The sequence below is a fragment of the Tachypleus tridentatus genome, chromosome 7 (assembly GCF_004210375.1).
Source record: "Tachypleus tridentatus isolate NWPU-2018 chromosome 7, ASM421037v1, whole genome shotgun sequence".
Taxonomy (NCBI): Eukaryota; Metazoa; Arthropoda; class Merostomata; order Xiphosura; family Limulidae; genus Tachypleus; species Tachypleus tridentatus.
The window spans coordinates 125,229,334-125,251,286 of record NC_134831.1 but is presented as its reverse complement, the minus strand read 5'-3'; the positions used below and the strand labels follow the sequence as shown (position 1 = coordinate 125,251,286).

The 21,953-nt window shown below is 34.8% G+C and overlaps 1 protein-coding gene across 1 annotated transcript in view; it reads left to right on the top strand.

Annotated features, from left to right (window-relative positions):
• The window catches only part of LOC143256527 (glycine receptor subunit alpha-4-like), a 49,644-nt gene extending 32,928 nt beyond the window's left edge, over nt 1–16,716 (top strand). Inside the window, exons 8-9 of the mRNA XM_076513872.1 lie at nt 6,051–6,427; nt 13,572–16,716. Coding sequence (XP_076369987.1) covers nt 6,051–6,427; nt 13,572–13,742 — 548 coding nt within the window. The 3' untranslated portion in view covers nt 13,743–16,716. The remainder of the gene's footprint in view (nt 1–6,050; nt 6,428–13,571) is intronic.
• The last annotated feature ends 5,237 nt before the right edge of the window (nt 16,717–21,953 follow it).

Below are 21,953 nucleotides of genomic sequence, written 5' to 3'. Positions count from 1 at the left end.
TTCTACACCCAACCGTGATACAGAACCATGAATACAATCTGAAACTCTTTCTACACCCAACAGTGATACAGAACCATGAATACAATCTGGAACTCTTTATACACCCAACAGTGATACAGAACAATGAATACAATCTGAAACTCTTTCTACACCCAACAGTGATACAGAACCATGAATACAATCTGGAACTCTTTCTACACCCAACAGTGATACAGAACCATGAATACAATCTGGAACTCTTTCTACACCCAACAGTGATACAGAACCATGAATACAATCTGAAACTCTTTCTACACCCAACCGTGATACAGAACCATGAATACAATCTGAAACTCTTTCTACACCCAACCGTGATACAGAACCATGAATACAATCTGAAACTCTTTCTACACCCAACAGTGATACAGAACCATGAATACAATCTGAAACTCTTTCTACACCCAACCGTGATACAGAACAATGAATACAATCTGAAACTCTTTCTACACCCAACCGTGATACAGAACCATGAATACAATCTGGAACTCTTTCTACACCCAACCGTGATACAGAACAATGAATACAATCTGAAACTCTTTCTACACCCAACAGTGATACAGAACCATGAATACAATCTGAAACTCTTTCTACACCCAACCGTGATACAGAACCATGAATACAATCTGAAACTCTTTCTACACCCAACCGTGATACAGAACAATGAATACAATCTGAAACTCTTTCTACACCCAACCGTGATACAGAACCATGAATACAATCTGGAACTCTTTCTACACCCAACAGTGATACAGAACCATGAATACAATCTGAAACTCTTTCTACACCCAACAGTGATACAGAACCATGAATACAATCTGAAACTCTTTCTACACCCAACAGTGATACAGAACCATGAATACAATCTGAAACTCTTTCTACACCCAACAGTGATACACATGCAAGCTATTTAAAACCTTACTTTTACAAAAATGAGATTTACCTTTTGAAGATTTTGTTGGATAGCTACAAATAATTTCACGTTTTAGCGTAAATAATGCCAGAATTTTAACACGAACCTATTCTATGACAATGATATATTTTTATCTACTTAGAAGTACATTAACAGATGCTAAAGTCTTAAATGCTATAGTTTAGCAAGTAGACAAAAATAAATACTCGATAAAATTATAATCAGTTTTCTCTCAGACTGTTGTACATATTTCTGTGTTTTTCATTCTTTTATGAAACCATGTCCTTAGAATCTTCCAATATACATATCTATTTTATCAGATTGTTTTGTCAGTTTTAACTTTCCAGATTCGTTAAAATATCATTCCACGAAAATCGAAGTTCTTGAAAAATGAAGTATTTGACAATTACGAAGCAATTGATCAGTGTAATTACTGACATCCATCTACTCAAACTCAATGTACCATTTCAGTGTACATAGAAAAATCTGTTACTTCTGTTCATTACTTTTATATAGACAGAGAATTCTAGTTCGTCAATTAGTTAGTAGGGAAGACGTCACTTAGTGAAGTCGTGAACACATTATGAGATTAGCTGATGTAATTTACGATCGCAGTTTTTAAACAACACACAAGGAACGTGTTTTCACTGATGAAAATTTAAACACTAGTAGTTGTGAATAATGAATGCTGATGTGCTACGTTGAAAAATCCTGTTTTTCAATCGCATAAATACGTTTCAAAATAAATCATTTGACTGAGGGTGAACAAAAGAATTCGGATACTTCTAAGCCGAGTGACCAATAAACAAGTTGGCCATACTGTTGGCGTACTAAAATGTGCTTATTCGTACGTTGATGCGGTAAACATATCATGTAGGATATCTTACAAACTGTTACTCAAATGAGTATCTATTACGAAGAGTAACATTGGATTTCGTTTTAAAAGACATGTAGATATGACAAATGTATTGGGATAGAAGCTATTAAACAAGATGTATTATTATATATATTGTGATCTATACGTAAGTTTTTAAGCCTACATGTAGAAAGTTGAATATTGTCTTCAGTTCAAAAAGCCCCGGCATGGCCAGGTGGTTAAGGAACTCGACTCATAATCCGAGGGTTGCGAGTTCGAATCCCCATCACATCAAACATGCTAGAACTTTTAGCCGTGGGGGCATTATAGTGTGGCGGTCAATCCCACTATTCGTTGGTAAAAGAGTAGCCCAAGAGTTGGCAGTGGGTGATGATGACTAGTTGCCTTCCCTCTAGTTTTACACTACTAAATTAGGGACGGCTGGCGCAGATAGCTCTCGAGTAGCTTTGCGCGAAATTCAGAAACAAACAAACAAACAGTTCCAAGACCAAGTCATCTATTGGAATGAATAAAACATATATAACACGAGATTCTTACTTTCTCGAATTCTCATCCGATTAGGGACTTTGAATACAAAAGTAAAAAACAGGAAGATTCAGCACCACCTGTACTTCACATTGAAAGTAATTTAAGTAACTTCGATGTGTATTGTAACGTGGTAGCACCGTTATATCACTCTGTGTTTTAATTAGAAACGTTGCTGAGAAATATACATTTAATCTTCCATGACGATTAAGTTTCAGTCTTCGAACACAGCACCCTTCCCCACCAGGTGACTCTCAAAGCGTGTATAGCGAGTTTGAGAAAATCAAACCTAGAGATTTCAAAGTTTTCCCTTTGGAAAACAAAATCAGTAGTTGCTTTACAATAGCTTTCCAGGTGACTTAACTTACTCTGAAACAACGTAATTTATGGCTTGAATCTCGTTAATACCTAGGGTATTAAATGAAATACTAAAGTTAACTTATTAACTTATTTTATTCCTGGAAAAGAAAACTTTCATAATCAGAGCTTCCAAATCAAGTTTGTGGGCAAGAATGTAGATTCAAAAACTTTTCAAGCTTCAGATAAAAAAAGTGAAACGTTTGGGAGAGTGAAAGACGACCCCGGGGTGTTAGAAACTTTCGCTTCTTTTTACCCGTGTTAGTTTTTATAACAGTAACGCTAGAAGTAAAATAGTATCGATTTCTTTAGAATATATATTCAGTACAACGACTTCTAACATCATGTCCGGCTTAACGTATATGTCAAACTAGGCTTAGTAAATCCCTGAGAAAATCCATAGGTGATTGACCAAGTTTATTAAAACCACTTTTGAACATTTGCGAATTTAAATGAAAAGATGTATTTTGATCCCCTTTGTAAATCTACTGTGTTTACCGAAACGTGTCTTAGATAATTAATTAGTTAATAGTGATTAATTGCTATTTGCATGCTTTTCTCGCTAATGTGTACACATATTTTATACTAGTGAGTTTCGGATTTTTATTGTGAGGTAAATAAATCAAATAAGAGTTTGTGTCTCTTATGTCAATATACAGTTAATGAATCTCTTAAGAATTCACTTTTAAATAAATCGTGCTTTTCTAAACATAAAATATACTAGTAAAGATCTTTATATTATATTTGTTATTAAGTCTACTGATTTGACAGTACGTAAATTTAAATTAACATTTCAAACTGAATATTGTATAATCACCAAGCTATATGTTTAATAAGATATTGACGAACTTGATATGAACTTTAATTTTGTACCTGGTTTTTCAATAAATTTGGTGTTTACTGGAATGTTGTATTTTATTATAATTGTTGTTTCCCCAAATGTTGGTAATTGTTTCACTGATGTCGGTAATATATGGTATGCAGGTGTATGGTATAAGGTTTTGTAGTTTGTTGTTCTAAAGCTATCTTGCAGGCTTCAGTAGTTGGGACTTCTGTGAAGTGGCCTGGAGTTTAATAAGAAGGCTTATCGCGCTAAACTTCGGGTTTCAATACCCGTAGTGGGCACGTCAGTCTTCACAGCAGACCTTACACTGCTGCATACCATATATTACCGATATCAGCGAAACAATAACCAACATTTGGAAAAACCTTATAACAAAACACAGCATTGCAGTAAACACCAAAGTTATTAAAAAAACAGGTACAAATCAAAAGTCCATACTACGTAAAGAACTACAGTGACAAACACAACACCAACATTATTTATAAAATGCAAGGCAACAACTGCCACAACTTCTATATTGGAGAAACAAGCAGAAAAATGGAAACCAGATTCGAATAACACAAAGAAACACCTTCACACGTTTTTCAACACTGCAAGTCAAATAAACACCTCATAACCATAGAAAACACTCAGATACTAAGTAGGGAAACAAATATAAACAAATGCAAAATGAAAGAAGTCCTAGTTATACAATAACTCAAACCAAAATTAATCAACATAAAGGAACACCTTTATATCTATATTAATAAATAACCTACCGTCTAACTACAACGCCCCCTACAATCCCGTACCCGTTTACACTCTCGCCCCGAAAATATTTGTTTTTATTTGTGTGATTTTCTACTTGAGTCATTAATGGCTCAAAATATTAATCAAACATCACCTTTATGAAATTTTGTTTATTTGGAGTGTTGGGGTTGGAGTGATTACAGGAGGGTTGGAGTTGGAGTGATTACAGGAGGGTTGGGGTTGAAGTGATTATAGGTTTTAACAACCTGTAAATTAGGTTGCAATTATTGTTTCAACATTCTCAGAAGTAGCCACTAACCATAACACATCACAACTGAGAAAACACATCAGGGATATCGTCTTATTAATTATAAGCAACATGTACAGCATCTGTTGTATACATCAGATACACTTCAATATAAGTAACAACATGTACAGCATCTGTTGTATACATCAGATACACTTCAGTATAAGTAACAACATGTACAGCATCTGTTGTATACATCAGATACACTTCAGTATAAGTAACAACATGTACAGCATCTGTTGTATACATCAGATACACTTCAGTATAAGTAACAACATGTACAGCATCTGTTGTATACATCAGATACACTTCAGTATAAGTAACAACATGTACAGCATCTGTTGTATACATCAGATACACTTCAATATAAGTAACAACATGTACAGCATCTGTTGTATACATCAGATACACTTCAGTATAAGTAACAACATGTACAGCATCTGTTGTATACATCAGATACACTTCAGTATAAGTAACAACATGTACAGCATCTGTTGTATACATCAGATACACTTCAGTATAAGTAACAACATGTACAGCATCTGTTGTATACATCAGATACACTTCAGTATAAGTAACAACATGTACAGCATCTGTTGTATACATCAGATACACTTCAGTATAAGTAACAACATGTACAGCATCTGTTGTATACATCAGATACACTTCAGTATAAGTAACAACATGTACAGCATCTGTTGTATACATCAGATACACTTCAGTATAAGTAACAACATGTACAGCATCTGTTGTATACATCAGATACACTTCAGTATAAGTAACAACATGTACAGCATCTGTTGTATACATCAGACACACTTCAATATAAGTAACAACATGTACAGCATCTGTTGTATACATCAGATACACTTCAGTATAAGTAACAACATGTACAGCATCTGTTGTATACATCAGACACACTTCAGTATAAGTAACAACATGTACAGCATCTGTTGTATACATCAGACACACTTCAATATAAGTAACAACATGTACAGCATCTGTTGTATACATCAGATACACTTCAATATAAGTAACAACATGTACAGCATCTGTTGTATACATCAGATACACTTCAGTATAAGTAACAACATGTACAGCATCTATTGTATACATCAGATACACTTCAGTATAAGTAATAATACATTTTGTGTCTGTTGAAAGTTGCCGAAACGCGTATAGCTTGTCTCAACTGATTTTTTGTCGTGTATTTTCCAATCACTTGTTTCTTTATACTTCTGGTCTCATATTTTTATTGCTCGAAGAAATACAGTCTGAAATACTATTACATATTTTACAGGAAAAATCGTAAGTAGTTAACATAAAGTAAGTTATTTTATTTTATGGCTTTCATATTTTCAAACGTTTCAATTAATATATCTTATAATCTACTGTATTATTTTCTTTGATACGTTTAAATTTAAATAGCTATTTTTTAAAAATATTTTTCCGATAATTGCAGGGAACTTCACGTGTATCAAAATTAGCTTTACTCTGAAACGTCGCGTGGGGTACTACATGTTTCATACCTACATTCCAACTTGTTTGATCGTCATTATGTCCTGGATATCATTCTGGATCAGACCGGAAGCAATTCCTGCACGTGTCACTCTCTGCGTCACGAGCCTATTGACCCTGTCTACACAACACGCGCAGTCGCAGAAGTCACTTCCGCCTGTGTCTTACATTAAGGCTATTGACATATTCATGATTTCATGCACTGTCTTCGTATTTGGTTCTTTAATGGAATACGCCTTAGTTAACATCCTACTGGGAGACACAGAAGATTTAGCAATGAAAAGAGGGTTAGCTAACGTCATGTCAATAAGCAAGGTTCCGGTAAGTGTGTCTTGTACTGCTACTAAAAAAAATAGAATATACAGTTAACCACTAGAGTATCAGTTTGTTTGTTCTTTTAATTTCACGCAAAGCTACTCGAGAGCTATCTTCGCTAGCCGTCTCTAATTTTGCAGTGTAAGACTAGATAGAAGACAGTTAGTCTTTACCAACGAATAGTTGGATTGACCGTCACATTATAACGCTCCCACGGCTGAAAGGGCGAGCTTGTTTGGTGTAACAGGAATTCGAACCCGAGACCCTGGGATTACGAGTCGAGCGCCTTAACCACCAGGTCATGCCTGGCCCTGGAGTATCAGATTATGTGACACGTTCTTAAGAGAAGAAAGGTAAAGCTCTATAGAAATGGACAGTTTCTGTTATGAGAAGAAAGGTAAAGCTCTATAGAAATGGACAGTTTCTGTTATGAGAAGAAAGGTAAAGCTCTATAGAAATGGACAGTTTCTGTTATGAGAAGAAAGGTAAAGCTCTATAGAAATGGACAGTTTCTGTTATGAGAAGAAAGGTAAAGCTCTATAGAAATGGACAGTTTCTGTTATGAGAAGAAAGGTAAAGCTCTATAGAAATGGACAGTTTCTGTTATGAGAAGAAAGGTAAAGCTCTATAGAAATGGACAGTTTCTGTTATGAGAAGAAAGGTAAAGCTCTATAGAAATGGACAGTTTCTGATGAGAAGAAAGGTAAAGCCCATAGAAATGGACAGTTTCTGTTATGAGAAGAAAGGTAAAGCTCCATAGAAATGGACAGTTTCTGTTATGAGAAGAAAGGTAAAGCTCCATAGAAATGGACAGTTTCTGTTATGAGAAGAAAGGTAAAGCTCTATAGAAATGGACAGTTTCTGTTATGAGAAGAAAGGTAAAGCTCTATAGAAATGGACAGTTTCTGTTATGAGAAGAAAGGTAAAGCTCTATAGAAATGGACAGTTTCTGTTATGAGAAAGAAAGGTAAAGCTCTATAGAAATGGACAGTTTCTGTTATGAGAAGAAAGGTAAAGCTCTATAGAAATGGACAGTTTCTGTTATGAGAAGAAAGGTAAAGCTCTATAGAAATGGACAGTTTCTGTTATGAGAAGAAAGGTAAAGCTCTATAGAAATGGACAGTTTCTGTTATGAGAAGAAAGGTAAAGCTCTATAGAAATGGACAGTTTCTGTTATGAGAAGAAAGGTAAAGCTCTATAGAAATGGACAGTTTCTGTTATGAGAAGAAAGGTAAAGCTCTATAGAAATGGACAGTTTCTGTTATGAGAAGAAAGGTAAAGCTCTATAGAAATGGACAGTTTCTGTTATGAGAAGAAAGGTAAAGCTCTATAGAAATGGACAGTTTCTGTTATGAGAAGAAAGGTAAAGCTCTATAGAAATGGACAGTTTCTGTTATGAGAAGAAAGGTAAAGCTCTATAGAAATGGACAGTTTCTGTTATGAGAAGAAAGGTAAAGCTCTATAGAAATGGACAGTTTCTGTTATGAGAAGAAAGGTAAAGCTCTATAGAAATGGACAGTTTCTGTTATGAGAAGAAAGGTAAAGCTCTATAGAAATGGACAGTTTCTGTTATGAGAAGAAAGGTAAAGCTCTATAGAAATGGACAGTTTCTGTTATGAGAAGAAAGGTAAAGCTCTATAGAAATGGACAGTTTCTGTTATGAGAAGAAAGGTAAAGCTCTATAGAAATGGACAGTTTCTGTTATGAGAAGAAAGGTAAAGCTCTATAGAAATGGACAGTTTCTGTTATGAGAAGAAAGGTAAAGCTCTATAGAAATGGACAGTTTCTGTTATGAGAAAGAAAGGTAAAGCTCTATAGAAATGGACAGTTTCTGTTATGAGAAGAAAGGTAAAGCTCTATAGAAATGGACAGTTTCTGTTATGAGAAGAAAGGTAAAGCTCTATAGAAATGGACAGTTTCTGTTATGAGAAGAAAGGTAAAGCTCTATAGAAATGGACAGTTTCTGTTATGAGAAGAAAGGTAAAGCTCTATAGAAATGGACAGTTTCTGTTATGAGAAGAAAGGTAAAGCTCTATAGAAATGGACAGTTTCTGTTATGAGAAGAAAGGTAAAGCTCTATAGAAATGGACAGTTTCTGTTATGAGAAGAAAGGTAAAGCTCTATAGAAATGGACAGTTTCTGTTATGAGAAGAAAGGTAAAGCTCTATAGAAATGGACAGTTTCTGTTATGAGAAGAAAGGTAAAGCTCTATAGAAATGGACAGTTTCTGTTATGAGAAGAAAGGTAAAGCTCTATAGAAATGGACAGTTTCTGTTATGAGAAGAAAGGTAAAGCTCTATAGAAATGGACAGTTTCTGTTATGAGAAGAAAGGTAAAGCTCTATAGAAATGGACAGTTTCTGTTATGAGAAAGAAAGGTAAAGCTCTATAGAAATGGACAGTTTCTGTTATGAGAAGAAAGGTAAAGCTCTATAGAAATGGACAGTTTCTGTTATGAGAAGAAAGGTAAAGCTCTATAGAAATGGACAGTTTCTGTTATGAGAAGAAAGGTAAAGCTCTATAGAAATGGACAGTTTCTGTTATGAGAAGAAAGGTAAAGCTCTATAGAAATGGACAGTTTCTGTTATGAGAAGAAAGGTAAAGCTCTATAGAAATGGACAGTTTCTGTTATGAGAAGAAAGGTAAAGCTCTATAGAAATGGACAGTTTCTGTTATGAGAAGAAAGGTAAAGCTCTATAGAAATGGACAGTTTCTGTTATGAGAAGAAAGGTAAAGCTCTATAGAAATGGACAGTTTCTGTTATGAGAAGAAAGGTAAAGCTCTATAGAAATGGACAGTTTCTGTTATGAGAAGAAAGGTAAAGCTCTATAGAAATGGACAGTTTCTGTTATGAGAAGAAAGGTAAAGCTCTATAGAAATGGACAGTTTCTGTTATGAGAAGAAAGGTAAAGCTCTATAGAAATGGACAGTTTCTGTTATGAGAAGAAAGGTAAAGCTCTATAGAAATGGACAGTTTCTGTTATGAGAAGAAAGGTAAAGCTCTATAGAAATGGACAGTTTCTGTTATGAGAAGAAAGGTAAAGCTCTATAGAAATGGACAGTTTCTGTTATGAGAAGAAAGGTAAAGCTCTATAGAAATGGACAGTTTCTGTTATGAGAAGAAAGGTAAAGCTCTATAGAAATGGACAGTTTCTGTTATGAGAAGAAAGGTAAAGCTCTATAGAAATGGACAGTTTCTGTTATGAGAAGAAAGGTAAAGCTCTATAGAAATGGACAGTTTCTGTTATGAGAAGAAAGGTAAAGCTCTATAGAAATGGACAGTTTCTGTTATGAGAAGAAAGGTAAAGCTCTATAGAAATGGACAGTTTCTGTTATGAGAAGAAAGGTAAAGCTCTATAGAAATGGACAGTTTCTGTTATGAGAAGAAAGGTAAAGCTCTATAGAAATGGACAGTTTCTGTTATGAGAAGAAAGGTAAAGCTCTATAGAAATGGACAGTTTCTGTTATGAGAAGAAAGGTAAAGCTCTATAGCTCTATAGAAATGGACAGTTTCTGTTATGGACAGTTTCTGTTATGAGAAGAAAGGTAAAGCTCTATAGAAATGGACAGTTTCTGTTATGAGAAGAAAGGTAAAGCTCTATAGAAATGGACAGTTTCTGTTATGAGAAGAAAGGTAAAGCTCTATAGAAATGGACAGTTTCTGTTATGAGAAGAAAGGTAAAGCTCTATAGAAATGGACAGTTTCTGTTATGAGAAGAAAGGTAAAGCTCTATAGAAATGGACAGTTTCTGTATATAAAGCTCTATAGAAATGGACAGTTTCTGTTATGAGAAGAAAGGTAAAGCTCTATAGAAATGGACAGTTTCTGTTATGAGAAGAAAGGTAAAGCTCTATAGAAATGGACAGTTTCTGTTATGAGAAGAAAGGTAAAGCTCTATAGAAATGGACAGTTTCTGTTATGAGAAGAAAGGTAAAGCTCTATAGAAATGGACAGTTTCTGTTATGAGAAGAAAGGTAAAGCTCTATAGAAATGGACAGTTTCTGTTATGAGAGAAGAAAGGTAAAGCTCTATAGAAATGGACAGTTTCTGTTATGAGAAGAAAGGTAAAGCTCTATAGAAATGGACAGTTTCTGTTATGAGAAGAAAGGTAAAGCTCTATAGAAATGGACAGTTTCTGTTATGAGAAGAAAGGTAAAGCTCTATAGAAATGGACAGTTTCTGTTATGAGAAGAAAGGTAAAGCTCTATAGAAATGGACAGTTTCTGTTATGAGAAGAAAGGTAAAGCTCTATAGAAATGGACAGTTTCTGTTATGAGAAGAAAGGTAAAGCTCTATAGAAATGGACAGTTTCTGTTATGAGAAGAAAGGTAAAGCTCTATAGAAATGGACAGTTTCTGTTATGAGAAGAAAGGTAAAGCTCTATAGAAATGGACAGTTTCTGTTATGAGAAGAAAGGTAAAGCTCTATAGAAATGGACAGTTTCTGTTATGAGAAGAAAGGTAAAGCTCTATAGAAATGGACAGTTTCTGTTATGAGAAGAAAGGTAAAGCTCTATAGAAATGGACAGTTTCTGTTATGAGAAGAAAGGTAAAGCTCTATAGAAATGGACAGTTTCTGTTATGAGAAGAAAGGTAAAGCTCTATAGAAATGGACAGTTTCTGTTATGAGAAGAAAGGTAAAGCTCTATAGAAATGGACAGTTTCTGTTATGAGAAAGAAAGGTAAAGCTCTATAGAAATGGACAGTTTCTGTTATGAGAAGAAAGGTAAAGCTCTATAGAAATGGACAGTTTCTGTTATGAGAAGAAAGGTAAAGCTCTATAGAAATGGACAGTTTCTGTTATGAGAAGAAAGGTAAAGCTCTATAGAAATGGACAGTTTCTGTTATGAGAAGAAAGGTAAAGCTCTATAGAAATGGACAGTTTCTGTTATGAGAAGAAAGGTAAAGCTCTATAGAAATGGACAGTTTCTGTTATGAGAAGAAAGGTAAAGCTCTATAGAAATGGACAGTTTCTGTTATGAGAAGAAAGGTAAAGCTCTATAGAAATGGACAGTTTCTGTTATGAGAAGAAAGGTAAAGCTCTATAGAAATGGACAGTTTCTGTTATGAGAAGAAAGGTAAAGCTCTATAGAAATGGACAGTTTCTGTTATGAGAAGAAAGGTAAAGCTCTATAGAAATGGACAGTTTCTGTTATGAGAAGAAAGGTAAAGCTCTATAGAAATGGCTCTGTTATGAGAAGAAAGGTAAAGCTCTATAGAAATGGACAGTTTCTGTTATGAGAAGAAAGGTAAAGCTCTATAGAAATGGACAGTTTCTGTTATGAGAAGAAAGGTAAAGCTCTATAGAAATGGACAGTTTCTGTTATGAGAAGAAAGGTAAAGCTCTATAGAAATGGACAGTTTCTGTTATGAGAAGAAAGGTAAAGCTCTATAGAAATGGACAGTTTCTGTTATGAGAAGAAAGGTAAAGCTCTATAGAAATGGACAGTTTCTGTTATGAGAAGAAAGGTAAAGCTATATAGAAATGGACAGTTTCTGTTATGAGAAGAAAGGTAAAGCTCTATAGAAATGGACAGTTTCTGTTATGAGAAGAAAGGTAAAGCTCTATAGAAATGGACAGTTTCTGTTATGAGAAGAAAGGTAAAGCTCTATAGAAATGGACAGTTTCTGTTATGAGAAGAAAGGTAAAGCTCTATAGAAAAATGGACAGTTTCTGTTATGAGAAGAAAGGTAAAGCTCTATAGAAATGGACAGTTTCTGTTATGAGAAGAAAGGTAAAGCTCTATAGAAATGGACAGTTTCTGTTATGAGAAGAAAGGTAAAGCTCTATAGAAATGGACAGTTTCTGTTATGAGAAGAAAGGTAAAGCTCTATAGAAATGGACAGTTTCTGTTATGAGAAGAAAGGTAAAGCTCTATAGAAATGGACAGTTTCTGTTATGAGAAGAAAGGTAAAGCTCTATAGAAATGGACAGTTTCTGTTATGAGAAGAAAGGTAAAGCTCTATAGAAATGGACAGTTTCTGTTATGAGAAGAAAGGTAAAGCTCTATAGAAATGGACAGTTTCTGTTATGAGAAGAAAGGTAAAGCTCTATAGAAATGGACAGTTTCTGTTATGAGAAGAAAGGTAAAGCTCTATAGAAATGGACAGTTTCTGTTATGAGAAGAAAGGTAAAGCTCTATAGAAATGGACAGTTTCTGTTATGAGAAGAAAGGTAAAGCTCTATAGAAATGGACAGTTTCTGTTAAGAGAAGAAAGGTAAAGCTCTATAGAAATGGACAGTTTCTGTTATGAGAAGAAAGGTAAAGCTCTATAGAAATGGACAGTTTCTGTTATGAGAAGAAAGGTAAAGCTCTATAGAAATGGACAGTTTCTGTTATGCAGGTGCAACTCACTTTTCCTGCTTTTCAAGCAGTCATTTCTTTGTGTTTATTGGAAAATAAAAATTTAAAGAAAATTCAATATCTTCAAAGTAAGAAAACGATTTTGTTTTGCTGCAGGCGACGAATTGATTGAAAGTGACGACAAAAGATGAAATGAAAATATGACGATTGCTAATCATCACTGGACATTCAGTCCTAATTAAGCCGTCTTTCTCTACGAAGTATAACAACAAATATATTTAGATGCTATTAAATATGCGACAATGCAATTTATTATTGTCATTATAACAATTGTTATTACAATAATGCTATTCATTGTAATTGTAATGTGATTTACGTCGCATTTTAGCCTGAGGTTCTTTTATTCAGTTGTCGAGTATTTAATCACTGGAGTACCATGTTTTCTTTATTTACATATTGCAAGGTCTTTCCAATGAATGACCGTTGTGTTAATTTCAGATGCTTGTAGTATCTAGCAAAATAGATAATTATGTATCACTCGTTAAGAGACTTGTCAGTCGTTTCACACCGAAGGTTGATCGTTTGTGTGATAAAATTATCCGTAGTTTTAACGTCATCTTGTCAAAGCCAGACAACGAATCTTAAAGTAATACGATAATGTACGAAATCCTTTAATAAACCTTATAGTTAATGCTAATATAGTTTACAAAATACACATAAAAATTACCTTACACGTGGTTGTAAAGAACTATAGTACACCATCACGGTTATATTGTGATATAATTTTATAGAATCATTTATACGTGCTTTGAGTTGGCATTGATTGGTTGCCGTTTGTAATTCTAGGAAGAAGAACCAGCCCCCAATGGAACAAGGAGGGTTAGTTTTCACGTCAGGCAACGTAAGAGAGAACAAGCCCTTATGATTGATAAGGTTTCTCGCGTGGTTTTTCCATTCATGTTTCTTGTACTCAATGCTATCTACTGGACGGTGTTTCTCAACTCCTCGCCAGAATAACTATCCTTCAAAGTTTGACGTAACTTCGTTCTTTAAAAACAAAAACTTCGAGGCTCAACTAATTACGATAGAATCTTCGAACGTTCGATGGTTTGTGACATTATAAACAGATCTTGGAAGTTAAGTTTCTGTAGGCTTAACTGCGTGACTTCGGGATTAATACATAGAGTTCAAGATGTTTTCTTATCTGTAGAAAGTTCACAGTCGTGTTTTAATGAGTAAGTATAGAAATGTTTTAATAAATATACTGAGGATTATTTTGAAACGTTAACAAAGGCAATTTTTCTTCTCCTTTGAGTTAAACATTAAATATTTAAAAGTTCTCCCATGTCTTAGAACGTTCTGTTTATATTTATGGAAATAAAACCACCGAAACTTCTCTATATAATTTCTTGTTTAGCCAAGTAATGGGTAATTTAGAACTAGGTCAATCAACTGCATATCAAACAACGTTTCTTCCTGAAGTTACTTTCGTTTAATGTTGGTGTGGGATATGAGAGAGTAATTCAACTACTTGCTTCTGGTTTACTATCACCCTTCATCTTTAATATATTATGATTTTCATTATTACAACATGAATAATCCAATCAAACAGCGTACAAAAATTTGAAGACTTATACGACGAGTATTATCAAAAACGCGGAATTTCGTTGTTGAAAAAAGCAGTAAAAATCACCGTGAGCACAGTCATTGTTTGTTTGTTTGTGAGTTTCGTTCAAAGCTACACGAGGGATATCTGCGCTCGCCGTCCCTAATTTTGCAGTGCAAGACTAGAGGGAAGGCAGCTAGTCATCACCATCCACCGCCAACTCTTGGGCTACTCTTTTGCCAACGAATAGTGGTATTGACTGAAACATTATAACGCCCCCACGGCTGAAAGGGCGAGCATGTTTGGTGTGAAAGGGATTCGAACTTGGGTTATTATTTTGCCAACTAATAGTGGGATTGATCGTAACATTATAACACCCCTACTGCTGCAAGGACGAGTATGTTTGGTGTGACTGGGATTCGAACCTGCGACCCTCAGATCATCATTTTGTTCTGACGAAACTAAAACGTCTTCCTGAATGGTACTCCGAAACACACTAACAAAGTTTTATTTCCCTAACCACCTGACTAAGCCGGATCCACAGTCATTGATACATAACAGTTGATAATAAAACAGAATATGCATTATAACGAATAAATCCTTTGTAAAAAGAGATTTAAAAAATTCGTTAGAGATGGCAAAAATAAAAAAAAAATATTCGTTTATTTAGGTAAATCACATTTTAATTGTTAAAGTGGCTCTAAGTCTCTGGATTAACACAGTTAAAAATAATGGCCAGAAACGAAAGTATAAATTATAAGGACTTTTCACTGTTCTCCTAAGTTCCCAGCTGAATATCGCTAACTGTAGCATATCACGTGCGTCACTTGAAACATCAAGAAATAGGTACATTAAAATGCTATAATGTTTAACTTATTACAGGATTAAATGTATGAACCATAAAACACAATGGTTAACTCAGTAGAAAAGTTAAAGTAGTAACCTTGAATTATCGTAGACAAAAGCTATTATCTGATAAGCCTTATGATTTTAACCATTATTATTATGCTACGTTGTGAAAATAATTAACAATGTTATGTTACATTTGTATATTCAACTTTGTTTTTAACTAAGTTATTGTTTTGGTAAGAACAATAAAAATATGTCTATTTTCAAAATAATGCACGCATTATCTTGAACTTTTGTGCTTTTATAAAAAGTGATAAATCTAACAAGAAATGTGTATCAATTCTGAGTAAAATGTGAATGTGTCCGTTGTAAGCTATAAGACTTGATGGTTCATAGGTGGCCCATATAAAAACGTTTCAACTAATAATCTGTATTCTGAGCCTAATTACTTCTGATTTTAAACCATAATCCTTGTCGGAGCCCACCAGTGGCACGTATGCAGGCTTCAACGTTAGAAACTGCATTTCGATACCTGTGGTGGGCAGATCACAGGAAACTCATTGTGTAGCTCTGTGCTTAACTTGAAACAAACAAACAATCCTTTTCGGCATGGTTATACGAAAGAACAAAGTATAGGCGAAGTGCTGAGAAAACTTCTGGCTGGAAGCTCAGATTGGGCCAGTAAAGGGTGTTACGATTTAAATTTTCAACTGGGTTTTTGACATGCCCTGACATGTCTATGGATTTCCCTCTCACTAAGGTTTGTACCAATTCATAGTGTGTGTCTCTCATGTAGCAAAAAACCTTTTCAATTATCAGTAACTACTAGAAAAAACAACAGCGTGGTTTAGATGAGATTATACCAAAGAATATTTGTGTGCTCAACTATTGATTGTTTTCTAATTATTTTAACAAATGTTTAGATACCCTTTTGTATATACCTAGTTCGTTTTTGTTGTTTATAAAGTTTCCCAACCTCTAAATAAAACTAGTTTTCTCTCACTCTTGTGCTAACGTTCATAAAGTCAGAATCTGATATAAACATTTTCTTATCATTGTTAAATTGAAATCTTATTATATTTTCTAGATAAAGTTTGTAAATAAGAAACAGTAATGTTACAATATTTAAAGCATGATTTCTTTGTTTACTTGAATTGAACAAAATGAAAACAACTCGAACAGGTCTCACAGTATGAGTTTCGTTATGCTTTAAGTTTAAATCCCCTCTATAACGTAGACGTACATGAAAGCCCACACCAGAGGGCATTGGTTATTAAAATTAATGTTAGAAACGTTTTACAATTCGTTCGAACACTGTTTGTAGATATTCATTTAAATGTTGGAAGTGATAATTATAAAGACAAAAGTTTAGTAAATTAAGCAAATTAGGGATTCTATTCTCTCTAGTGAATAAGACTTTAGAATATTTTTTACATAGCTTATCAGAATCAATATTAAAAACACCATTTCGCCAGATATGGCTGGATTAATCTTACTCATGTAATAAAAGCACAAATAAAGTTGTTTTAGAAAGAGGTTCTGTGTTGTTTTTCTTTAAGACTTTAGTAAGCACCTACGTCACAGTATGCACATTATTACTGATATGGTAGAATAGATACGGTAAAGCAGAAAGACGGTTCTTTTATGGTAACTTTAATTATTGTTAATGTAAAAATCAAAGTATGCGATAGGTGAACGTCGAGGAATTTGAGATGCGGTCATCACGCATTCGAATAAACAATATCCTACAAAAATAGTTTCTATTGAAATAAATCGTACTGAAAAATATGGTAAAACAACGTTAGGGATGTATATAATAATATTCCAACATATGGGCATCGTTTCATATGTCAAACAAAGTATTTCGATAAATGTATGTTAATCATAAAGACGCACGAATACACACGTTTGACGTCTTTTGTAATTCGAACATTCTAAATATTGTGATACATAAGCTAAACAAAAATCCAGAATTTGAATAGTTAATTTTAATGAAGCGTTTCTAATCACGTACATTTGGTTTCTTATGAACAAGGGCACGGCATTGCCAAGCGTGTTAAGGCGTTCGACTCGTAATCTGAGGGTCGCGGGTTCGAATCCCGGTAGCAGCAAACATGCTCGCCCTTTCAGCCATGGGGACGTTATAATGTGATGGTCATTCCCCCAATTCGTTGGTAAAAGAGTAGCCCAAGAGTTGGCAGTGGATGGTGATGACTAGCTGCCTTCCCTCTAGTCTTACACTACTAAATTAGGGACGGCTAGCGCAGATAGCCCTCGAGTAGCTTTGCGTGAAATTAAAAAAAACAAACAAACAAATTCAGAACACACCTTAAAATGAAATGGTTTCAGCACGTGGTAGTTGTGGTTAATTTTTTTATCTAAGTTAAACCAACTATAACAAGAAGCTAATTGAACAATCCTTTTTATCAAAGTTCAACTAATTGTATTGAAAATATGAAGTTCTTTAAAACTTTGTGTTTATTTTTATTTTCTTACGAGACATGTTAAGGATTCCCTAAACGGAGCTTTGAAGGGTTTATTTGTTTGTTTTTGAATTTCGCGCATAGCTACACGAGGGCTATTTTCGCTAGCCGTCCCTAATTTAGCAGTGTGAGACTAGAGGAAAGGCAGCTAGTCATCACCACCCACCGCCAACTCTTGATCTAGTCTTTTATAAATTGGCCGTAACATTATAACGCTCCCCACGGCTGAAATAGCGCGTATGTTTTGTATGACGGGGATTCGAACCTGTGACCCTCAGATTACGAGTCGAATGCCCTGACCTCTGGCCATGCTGGGCCGTAATAAATTTGATTCTTTGCAATAACAGTAGTTTCCAATATTACTCAAAATGTAATAATTATAAGTTGTATTCTATAATCTGCATTATTTCAGTTATTATCTTGCATATAATCTTCAGTCTTTTCATCTGCACCAGAACATCATAAACTATTGCAGAGCGTGGGTACATAATAATATTATACACAAATTTCGAGGTTTATGTTAGATGTTCAGTCATCAATATTACCTCTATTGTGTTGCGCTTGTCTTCTAGCAACAATGATAACTGTAAAGCTGATATTGGTATTATTATTAGATATTGTTCCTGTTTACAATATTTTACCAGTTTAGAAAACGTTTATTGTTAAAAATAATAACTGCACTAGCCGTCTCTAATTTAGCAGTATAAGACTCGAGGGTAGGCAGCTAATCATCACCCCCACAGCCAGCTCTTGGTCTAGTCTTTTAGCAACGAATAGTGGGATTGCTCGTCATATTATAACGTCCCCACGGCTGAAAGGGCGATCATGTTTCATGTGACAGGTAGTCAAACCCGCGATCTTCAGATTACGAGTCGAGTGCCTTAACTACCCGGCCATGTCGAACCAAACTTTGGAAGGATGTCAAACGAATGAAACTAAAGATCTGGCGAAAATCAAGACAGTAACTGTTTTACATTATTAGGAAACTGTGTTCACATTAGTTTTATTCTATTAAATACCAAGACAAATTCAACAGTGTCAGCCAACTTCCAAGAGATTTCTTTTCTCAATATTTATGGCAATACTGTATCAATATTTCTTGGTTCACAATCGAGTCATTTAATCAAAGACAATAAAGAGAGCAATACGCATTCTTACGATGTAGGTTTCTAAAAGATTCAATATTTCGATCAGTTTTCGAGCTAAATGTGACATCCTTGCGTAAAATCGAAATCGAAAGTGGATGTTTTACCTTCATTAAACGCATCCTTCTATTTTTCAAAAACGTTAGATAGATGTGCAACTGAAATCTTGATAAGTTGAGTTAGAAAATTTGTTAGTAATATAATGAGAACAAACGTGGGTTCCATTCGAGCAAAAACATCGATAGTTCTCTCACTGTAAAACTACCACGCATACAGTCAGATTCATTCCATTCTGTGGTGACTTAAAATGTTTTTAATATGATACAAGTTAATTCGTCTTTGATGGTAAAATATAAATTACTTTTAAAATTTTGTATAAAGACTCGTGTGTAAGGAAAACAGTTTTCATTTTACAACCAATTTATTGTTAGTAATTAATTCGCTGAAAGAAAAATAGCAAGCCTGAAGGCTCACAACGTTAAAAACCAGGTTGTGACATCTGTGGTGCGCACAAAACGGATTGTCAATGGTACTGTTTTGCAATTAACAACAAAATAAACAAAAGTCCTTTAGAAAAAGAGAGAACAAATTGCTAACAGCAGCACGATATCATGTTTTATATTTTAACGGTTCCACCAGATGGAATATGAATATTAATTTGCAGAATATTTATTTAGATGTATTCATATAAAGTACATCGTGGGAAGCGAGAGGCATCAATACCCCATTTGGTTAACACTTGCTAAGTTATCACTATCTTAATATGTAGTTAGTCGTGTTGCCAGTATACCACTCTCTCTGTACCGACAACGGTGAACAGAAAATTTATTTCGTGTCAGGGAAAACAGTTTTTCTCTCATTATTTTTATTTGTTCAGCACAAAGCTGCACAATAGACTGTCTATGCTCTTATCAGTACAGGTATTGAAGCCCAGTTATAGTGTTATAAGCTCTAAGAACCAAAAGGAAGCGACACGGAAAGAAATCTTTGTTAGTTTTGGTCTGGAGACGTGTGTTCTGGAGTACCATTTAGGAAGGCTTTTTAGTTTCATCAGAACAAAATGAGGACTTGCATGACAAGGTGGTTAGGGCACTCGACTCTTAATCTGAGGGTTGCCGGTTGGAATCCCAGCCACACCAAACATGTCCGCCTTTCCAGTCGTGGGGGCGTTATAATGTGATGGTCAAATCCACTATTCGTTTGTAAAATAGTAGCCCAAGAGTCGGCAATGAGTGGTGATGACTAGGTGTCTTCCCTCCAGTCTTACACTACCAAATTAGTGTTTGGCTTGGTTTGAATTTCGCGTAAAACTACACGAGTGCTATCTGCGTTAGCCGTACCTAATGTATAGCAATGTAAGACTAGAGGGAGGCGGCTAGTCTTCATCACCCACTGCCAACTACTGGGCTATTCTTTTATTAACGAATAGTGGGATTGATCGTCACATTATAACGCCCACCACGGCTGAAAGGGAGAGCATGTTTGGTGTGACGGGGATTCAAACCCGTGATCCTCAGATTACGAATGAAGTGCCTTAACCACTTGGTCACACCTGGCCTCTAAATTAGGGACGGCTAGCGCAGATAGCCCGAGTGTAGCTTTGCGCGAATATTCCAAAAGAAACGAACAGCCAGAACAAAGTTCTGAAATCGAGATTAATTGATTGTATGAGAGATAAGAGAATAATTGATTGAAGTTCGTAGTTTGCATTAATTACTTCACGAACCGGAATGAACTTTCTATCACATGTTTCCCGGGAACTAAATTCTTATCGAAAGTGTTGAGTAAAAAATGATTCGGATGAGAAAGGAGATGGAAAAAAGAAGAAAGAAAATATAATAAGTAATGCCACTGTAAGTAATGCCACTATAAGTAATGCCACTGTACGTAATGCCACTATAAGTAATGCCACTGTAAGTAATGTCACTATAAGTAATGTCACTATAAGTAATGCCACTATAAGTAATGCCACTGTAAGTAATGTCACTATAAGTAATGTCACTATAAGTAATGTCACTATAAGTAATGTCACTGTAAGTAATGCCACTGTAAGTAATGCCACTATAAGTAATGCCACTGTACGTAATGCCACTATAAGTAATGCCACTGTAAGTAATGTCACTATAAGTAATGTCACCATAAGTAATGCCACTATAAGTAATGCCACTGTAAGTAATGTCACTATAAGTAATGTCACTATAAGTAATGTCACTATAAGTAATGTCACTGTAAGTAATGCCACTGTAAGTAATGCCACTATAAGTAATGCCACTGTAAGTAATGCCACTGTAAGTAATGTCACTATAAGTAATGCCACTATAAGTAATGCCACTGTAAGTAATGCCACTATAAGTAATGTCACTATAAGTAATGCCACTGTAAGTAATGCCACTATAAGTAATGCCACTGTAAGTAATGCCACTATAAGTAATGCCACTGTAAGTAATGTCACTATAAGTAATGCCACTGTAAGTAATACCACTGTAAGTAATACCACTGTAAGTAATGCCACTATAAGTGATGCCACTGTAAGTAATGCCACTGTAAGTAATGCCACAATAAGTAGTGCCACTATAATTGGTACTCCGTTTGTTTTTGATTACGTGATCCTATCTAGAATTCACTGAATTACCTTCGCAATTGTACACGGAACAAAACGTTCTCATCTGTTTGGGGTCTTAAAGCCTTTTGGCAAACACTTAAGATCACGAACGAAACAGCTCTCACTGCAGTCATAGGGTGAGTTTTCAGTTCGTTTTTCCACTGTTAAATGGACAAGTCTTTTTGACATTTAAAGAAGCAAATTTTTATTATATAGAATCAATAACAAAAATTATCCTTACAGTAATTATGTTCCATATTAAGGCTAATTCATTGCAAAAGGATCCCCCAGTGGCACAGCGATATGCCTGCTAGAAACCGGGTTTCGATACCTGTGGTGAACAGAGCATGGATAGCCGTTTGTATAGATTTATGATTAGTAACAAACAATAATAATATTACAGAAATCCTAAAGGTATCTTTATAATACTACTACTATGAATGTTTTTGCACATAAATCTATATTTGTCAAAGAGAGTTTTTGAGAGCACAAAAGATTTATTAAAGACATAAATTCCTTTGACGCTTCTTTTGAAAATTACAG